The 7867-nt window shown below is 57.6% G+C and overlaps 1 protein-coding gene across 1 annotated transcript; it reads left to right on the top strand.

The window, feature by feature from the left end:
• Positions 1–4293: 4293 nt before the first annotated feature.
• On the top strand, positions 4294–7657 carry LOC114805411 (tubulin beta-2B chain). The gene is made up of 4 exons (XM_029054030.2): positions 4294–4421; positions 5014–5122; positions 5946–6056; positions 6366–7657. Exons 1-4 carry the CDS (start codon positions 4365–4367, stop codon positions 7424–7426), a joined length of 1338 nt encoding a protein of 445 aa, XP_028909863.2. The 5' UTR covers positions 4294–4364; the 3' UTR covers positions 7427–7657.
• The last annotated feature ends 210 nt before the right edge of the window (positions 7658–7867 follow it).

Below are 7867 nucleotides of genomic sequence, written 5' to 3'. Positions count from 1 at the left end.
AACCATTTTTAATGCACAGCCGTCACACTAGAGCATTATTAATATTTATAAAAGAAGTAATTTGCTCATGAGGCTAAAATCCTTCATGGCAGGTGATACACATCTTGCTGGATATTCATTCAGAAAGTGACAGGTAAGGCAGAAGATTTCACATACCCATACATGGTAGGTGCTTGGCCTAACCTAATTGGGGACAATTTTGTCCCTGTTTATTGTTCTGTCTAAATCCATTGCCTTTAACTGCCACTCTAAAAACTCTTTTGTGATTCCCCCTTGTTCTGTCCCTTGCGAAAAATAATTACACAAATAATTTTGGGATGACCCTGAGGCAAAAAAAAATTGACATTTATTAAAGGGAAGAGTTACTCATTAAAATCTGCATTACACCACCGCCCTGCAGGCTGTGCTGTCTTGTACTGCAAAGAAGCTAAATCTGCCTGAAAAAGACCAAATATTCATTTGGTAGGATGAGGATCAGTAATGTGAACATATTCTGGCCCTACTGATGAACAAAGGGGAAAGTGTTCTGTCCCTCAGGGGAGTTAGAGACTGGAATTTTCTCTCTCTCCATTTTGGAACATGCTCCAGCCAGCCTGCTGCAGAGGTTCTAGTATGGGGAAGGAAGCACGCTCCCCACTCCAGCCATTTGCCCCCCCCCCCCCGTCTGTTGCATTATTGGCAACTCCAAGGGAGGTCTAAGACAGCAGGACACTAAGGTCGAGAGCAGAGGGGGAGGGGCAGAAGAAATCTCAAAGGGGTGAAGTCACAAAGCACTATCGGGAAGAAACCTTGATGAGTAATAAATATGAAGCTTCCTTCCCCCCTCAGAGAGTGTGGGTAAAAGTTGAATTCCTCTACTTATCCTTTAAGCAGTTGACCAATCCATTAAAAAAACAAGTCAATATCACTAGCTTTCCAATGTAGCTGACAGGAGAGAATTGTGAGGAGGAAAATTGAAATGTTGCTGGGATTTTGTGGCCTTTCTCCATTCAGCTTGCATTATTGGCTACTTGTCTGTTTCCTAGGAAACGTGTGTACGTGGAAGCTAAGAGAATATGCTGTCAGACTCTTTATTAGAGTTGTGTGCTGAGGGTTGTGTGCTGAGTTTTAAGTAGTGGATGTGTGCTGCTAATGGAGAATCAGTAGCTAGCTGTATTGTAATAGAAAGGATATATCTGAAAGACGAATAGCACAATAGGAAAACTGTCCAACCTGATTCACTTGGATCTATTCCAGCGCTAAGAACGGTGCTTACCATATAAACGCTTTAACCAATACCATCATTATTATTGTTACTATTTTAATTTGCTATCGAATTACTTGTATACATCCACCTACCTGGTTTTCCCCTCTTTCTGATCCAAAAGTTTACTAGGTAGGCTGGTTACCCGACACGTTTAATGGTTGCTATTCCATCAATGAATACAATCGATTGTATGGCTCATAGGCGATTTCAATAGGTTAGAAGAATGCCAGGACCCTACAACTCCACTATTATATCTGCCGTCTCACTGTATGCAGTCATCTACAGAGAAAGAAAATACAAAGGATCCTTCCAGTGATGACGAGTCTCCGGTCAGGAAAGACAGAGGAACCTCGGCGTCAGACTTCAATACATTTTAAAGCCATCGCCGAACATTCAGCCATTTGAGATATTCTCAGATCTGACTTAAAAGACGCCTCGAAATAACCTGCTGGACATAAAAAGTCCTTGGCACATAGTAAGCGCTTAACAAATGCCATCATCTCTATGATTATTAAAACAATGTTGCTGACTGTATCTCGCCCGCCAGATAAACTGTTGGCTAGCCGAGAGAAATTAGGTTTTAAAGTGATTTAAGAATCACTTGCTAAATCCAAAGTCCCCATCGAGATATTCTTGGGCAGCAGAGAGGGCGGACACCTCGTTGAAGCCAGGAGAGCAGGCAGATTCGATCTTTTTAGTCAAAACTGGGGAGGATCAAAAATCAGCTTTTCGCTGCCAATAACCAACAGAGCCAGAAAGGAGGCGGGTAGCCGTAGGGAGGGTGGGGGAGGGTGAAGGGCAAAGAAAACACGGGTGGAGAAAGGAAAAAAAAGAGGAGGGGAAGGAAGGGGGAGGGAAAAGGGGAGAAAGAGACGAGGAGAAACGGGGGAAAAAATAGAAGAGGGATGAGCGAGAACCGGCAACTGAAATGTCCCTGGGCGGACAGACCACACAAAAGGAAAACAGGGCTGGCAATCGTGCGGAATCCTCCTGGAAAATTGACAAGTTGGTTCTGCCTTTCCTCCCAGAAATGTGGCACCCAGTGGGACCTGGGCATCTCGACGGCGATTCAGGATGAGACAAGTCTAAGGGAGGAGACGTGCTGAGCACCCCCTTCCCCCCACACCCCCGACTGCTCTCTCAGCCCTGTGCTCCTGCTCAGACAGAATGGGGGTGCCAGACACCCCCCCCCTCCCCCCCGCCCCCTTCTCTGCAGCTTCAGAGCGCTGCAGCCGTCCTTTCCGCCCAGGCTGCGAATCTGCAGCTGGCTGATTCATCTGGTCAGGGCAGCAATAATAGCCTTATTCGCTTGCCCTTTCCACCCGGGTCGACTTTTTAATTTGGCAATGAGGGGCGGGGGCGGGCGGACGGGGACGGGGACGGGGACGGGGACGACCCAACTCCTCAAGCCAGCCCTCCTCTCGGTGAGAAGGGGCAGCTGGGTGGGGCGGGGCCCGCCAAACCAGAACCGCAATGCAGAACGACCCCCTCAAAGTTGGATCCACCCTCCGTTGGCCACATCGGCCTTCCGGGGGGCCAAGTCGCTTCTGGTTCTCCCCGATCCTCCCCCTCCCCACAAGGCCCAGCCTTTGATAGGAATCGGTCCAGTTCCCTGCTGTTCCTCGAGGGCAGGGAAGTCTCCCTAGCCCCGTCCCCTCCTGGGGGGATGGGGGTGGGGGAGTTGGGGATGAGGGGTTGGGGGATGAGGGATAGGGGATGAGGGGGTGGGGGATAGGGGATGAGGGGGTGGGGATGAGGTAGAGGATAAAGGGGTGAGGGATAAGGGATAAGGAGAGGAGGAGGATAATAGGGGATGAAGGGATGGGTAGGGGGATAGGGGATGAGGAGATGGGAAGGAGGATAAGGGATGAGGGGATAGGGAGTGGGTGGGAGATAAGGGATGAGGGGAGGAGGAGGAGGAGAATAGGGGATGAAGGGATGGGAAGGGGGATGGGGATGAGGGGATGAGGAGGGGGATAGGGGATGAGGAAACGGGGAGGGGGGTAGGGGATGAGGGGATGGGGAGGGGGTGGTGGGGCCTGCCCCGGTGGGGGTGGGCGGGGAGGGCCACCGCAAGAAGCGGGATAAGGCGGGGAGCGGGAGACGGTATCTGAATCTGTGTATTGTGCGTTCACCCCCTCGCTCATCCCATACCGGCGTCTCGATCGCTACGATTAGTAGCGAAGGTCTGGCCGCCGCCGCCGCCGCCGCCGCCGCCGCCAGGGAACAAAGGAGGGAGAAGGTGCCGGTCGGCCCTAGGGAGGGAGGGGTGCGGGGGGGACCGTTACTGCGCTGCCTCCGGGGAAGAAGTGGGGTGGGTGCCCCCCGAGCTGGGCTGCCGACTCAGCCGTGTCCCCCCGGGGCTGGGGGCGGGGCTGGGGGCGGCAGCGGGCCGCGGGGGGAGGAGGGGAGGGGACAAGAGGACAGGAGAGGAGAGCAAGGGAGGGGAGGCCCGGGAAGGGGCGGCGGCGGCGGCCCCGCGGTGGGCTGAAGCGGGCGGACGATGGATGCCCCTCTAGCCCGGCCAGGGGGCCGGGGCCGGGGCCGCTCCCCGGCGGGGGCGGACGGCGGGGCCCCCCGGCAGCAGGCAGGGGCGTCCGCGGCAGGTAGACGGCGTGTGCGTCCCCCGCCGCCATCCCCTCCGCCGGCCCCGCGCTCTCAGCCGCCGCCCGGCTGTTCGCAGATCTCTCTACGCGCCGGGAGACCAAGCGGCCGGGGGCAGTCGGCGCCGGCAACGTCCCCGCGCCTCTCCCCCTCCCCCCCGCGCCCCTCTCCTCTTTCGTCGTCCTCTCGGGCTCCCTGGTCGGGAGGCTTTGTGGCCCCGGCCCCGGCCCCGGCCCCGGCCCCGGCCCCGGCCCCGGCCCCGGCCCCGGCCCCGGCCCCGGCCCCCTGCGCGCTCATTGGCCGGCTCCCGCCCCCCTGGCCCCCTCCCGCCGCATTACGTCACCCGGGGCCGGAGGAGCGGGGGGCGGGGCCGCCGCGGGGCTCCCCGCCCCCGACATAAATGGAGCGAGCGGGGCGCCGGGGGTTCGGAGTTGCGGGTTCGGGAGCGGCGGTGGTCCAGCCGGGGGAGAGCGGTCCAGCCAGCCCAGCCAGCCAGCCCAGCCAGCCCAGCGCCATGCGTGAGATCGTGCACATCCAGGCCGGCCAGTGCGGCAACCAGATAGGAGCCAAGGTGAGGCGGGGGCGCGACCGGGACCGGGACCCTCCGCCAGGGCCGGGGGGTGGGGGGCGGGGGGCCCGCTCTCTGCGACGGAGGCAGAGGAAGGGCCACGCCCTGATGAAGGGATCGGGGATTTCGCGGAGGCTGCCGCCGCCGCTGCCGCTCCCCCTCCCCGTCCGGGAATGCCAGCGGCTCCTTTGATCTGGGACTCCCGAGGACCTTCCCCCTCGCCCCCCGCCGCCCCCCGCCGCCCCCCGCTAGCCCGAAGCTTGCGTTTAGCCGGGAGGGGTCGCCGCGCCGGCCGGGGGCGAGGGAGGGTCTTGCGGGCGAAGCGGCGTCTCCCCTCTCCCCCCGGCCCCCAGCGCCCGCACCTGTTGCCCGTGTCTGCCCCGGACCAGCGGGCTCGGGGAGAGGTGGAGAACGGTCAGCACCGCTCCCCCCGGGGCGGTTCCTCCTCCTCCTCCTCTTTCGCCTCCTCCTCCTCTTTCGCCTCCTCCTACTCCTCCTTCTCCTCCTCCAAGGGGCGAGCCGGGGCGGGAGGCAGGGGGCGGGGGGCAGGGGGCGGCGGTCCCCTCCTGACTGACCCCGCACCCCCGAGTTGTAGTTCTGGGAGGTGATCAGCGACGAGCACGGCATCGACCCCACCGGCAGTTACCATGGAGACAGTGACTTGCAGCTCGAAAGGATCAACGTGTACTACAATGAAGCCACGGGTAATAGCCCCTCCCTCTTCCGTGCCCCCCTCGGCCCTGGCCCGTCAGGGTCCCTAGGGAGAAGAGGCCCCATCCTCCCCTCATCCGCGGGAACGCTTCTCTGGGCCCTGCCCGGCCCCGAGGACCCACCCAGTTCTGCCTCCTTTGTCTGGAGGCGAGTGGGATGGGGAGGCTCTCAGCTGACGACTGCAGATGTGATGCTCACTCGAGTTGCCCGTCCCCCTCTGAATCAAACCGAGTCCTTACCATCGGCGGTGGAGCGCTCGATTATCTTGCCCCCTCCTCTCTGACTTCACCGATTTTTCTCCTACAATCTTGTCTTCACACTTCCCTCACTAACCTACTCGTATCTCGGTCTCAGCCCTCGCTGCCAAGCCCATCCACCCCCTGGCCTGGAACTCCCTCCCTCTTAATACCCGACTAACCATCGCCCTCCCCACATTCGAAGCCTTATTAGAAGCACATGCCCGAGAGGCTTGTCCCGACGAAACCGTCCTTCCCCCTACTCCTCCCTTCTCTGTCATTTATGCTTTTGAAGCATTGGACGTTTGTTCCAAAGCACTAGAGTGCATATCTGTAACTTACTGTAATGCCCTACTCCCCCATTAAGCTATAAGCTCTTGGGGGTTCAGGGAACATATACGGCTGTATCATACTTTCCCAAGCGCTTAGTCCAGTACACAGTAAGCGCTCGGTAAATACGATCGAATGAACGGGTCTTACCAACTCTGTTCTATAGTCTACTCTCCCGAGTGCTTAGTAGTGTGCTCTGCGCAGACTAAGGGCTCAGTGATTACCACTGACTGACCGATTCCTCCCTCAGGTAACAAGTACGTTCCGAGAGCCATCCTGGTGGATCTGGAGCCCGGCACGATGGACTCGGTCCGATCTGGACCCTTCGGCCAGATCTTCAGACCCGATAACTTTGTATTTGGTAGGTGACTTCCGCTGAAAGCTACATCTGGTTAGTCGATGTAGCCGGCCCCTCTTCGATCTTGCGTTAGTGGGTGGTTGAAGACGTGGGTCTGAGGGGCGAGTGCTACAGAGAACATTTCCGACAGCACGGAAGACTTGAGATGTGGATTTCAGTTCCCGACACCAAACCATGTCCTTCCGTATGGACAGTCGTAGAGTCCAACCGCTTAATGTCTCAACTGACGGTGATGATCCGAGCTGGGTAACGATTCAGTGGCTGGGTGGGAGTCTGGCCCCTAGTGACTGATAGAGTCTTTTACCCCTACAGGCCAGAGCGGTGCCGGAAATAACTGGGCCAAAGGCCATTACACCGAGGGAGCCGAGCTAGTAGATTCGGTGCTGGATGTGGTGAGGAAGGAATCGGAAAGCTGCGACTGTCTGCAGGGCTTCCAGCTGACCCACTCCCTGGGTGGGGGCACCGGCTCCGGCATGGGCACCCTGCTCATCAGCAAAATCAGGGAAGAGTACCCGGACCGGATCATGAACACCTTCAGCGTGATGCCCTCGCCCAAGGTGTCGGACACGGTGGTGGAGCCCTACAACGCCACCCTGTCCGTCCACCAGCTGGTGGAGAACACGGACGAGACCTACTGCATCGACAACGAAGCTCTGTATGACATTTGCTTCCGCACCCTGAAACTGACCACGCCCACCTACGGGGATCTCAATCACCTGGTGTCGGCCACCATGAGCGGGGTCACCACCTGCCTGCGGTTCCCGGGCCAGCTGAACGCGGACCTGCGCAAGCTGGCGGTCAACATGGTGCCCTTCCCGCGCCTGCACTTCTTCATGCCCGGCTTCGCGCCCCTGACCAGCCGCGGCAGCCAGCAGTACCGAGCCCTGACCGTGCCCGAGCTCACGCAGCAGATGTTCGACTCGAAGAACATGATGGCCGCCTGCGACCCCCGCCACGGGCGCTACCTGACGGTGGCCGCCATCTTCCGGGGCCGCATGTCCATGAAGGAGGTGGACGAGCAGATGCTCAACGTGCAGAACAAGAACAGCAGCTACTTCGTGGAGTGGATCCCCAACAACGTCAAGACGGCCGTGTGCGACATCCCGCCCCGCGGGCTGAAGATGTCCGCCACCTTCATCGGCAACAGCACGGCCATCCAGGAGCTGTTCAAGCGCATCTCGGAGCAGTTCACCGCCATGTTCCGCCGCAAGGCCTTCCTGCACTGGTACACGGGGGAGGGCATGGACGAGATGGAGTTCACCGAGGCCGAGAGCAACATGAACGACCTGGTGTCGGAGTACCAGCAGTACCAGGATGCCACCGCCGACGAACAGGGGGAGTTTGAGGAGGAGGAAGGGGAGGATGAGGCATAACTCGGAACTGAAGGAAATTTCTAGTCAAAGCACGGTTGGGTTCTTGAAGAGGTAGCCTCATGGCTTGAAAGCATGGTCTCTCTAAATGTGTTCTATGGTGCTCTCCGTTGTTGCCTATCACTATTTTTTTTTTATAAGTTTGATTGCATCAATGTAACAATTGTGATACTTCTGCCGTACTGTTTAAATGGCTAAATTCTTCATAAACAACATTTGTGTCCTTAATGATAACATGGCTCTTCTAGTTCTTTCTCCCTCTGCCCCACCCCTACTCTTCTTTTTAACACATTATAGATCGATGGTATTTATTGAACACGTACTGCGTGCAGAGCACGGTACTGAGCGCTTGGCAGAGTACAGTATAACGTTCCCTGCCCATAACAAGCTTACAGTCTAGAAGATTCACTAAACAGGCTTTCTTTAAGAAAGACAGAGCAACTT

The sequence above is a fragment of the Ornithorhynchus anatinus genome, chromosome X3, assembly GCF_004115215.2.
Source record: "Ornithorhynchus anatinus isolate Pmale09 chromosome X3, mOrnAna1.pri.v4, whole genome shotgun sequence".
Classification (NCBI taxonomy): Eukaryota; Metazoa; Chordata; class Mammalia; order Monotremata; family Ornithorhynchidae; genus Ornithorhynchus; species Ornithorhynchus anatinus.
Note: the sequence above shows the minus strand (reverse complement) of the source record. Positions and strands in the feature narration are given on the sequence as shown.

Excerpts from the sequence above, each read along its gene's own strand:
- LOC114805411 (XM_029054030.2), top strand. The coding sequence starts at position 4,365 with ATGCGTGAGATCGTGCACATCCAGGCCGGCCAGTGCGGCAACCAGATA. Across the intron at positions 4,422-5,013 it reads GCAACCAGATAGGAGCCAAG|TTCTGGGAGGTGATCAGCGA; the intron begins GTGAGGCGGGGG and ends CCCGAGTTGTAG. Across the intron at positions 6,057-6,365 it reads ACCCGATAACTTTGTATTTG|GCCAGAGCGGTGCCGGAAAT; the intron begins GTAGGTGACTTC and ends TTACCCCTACAG.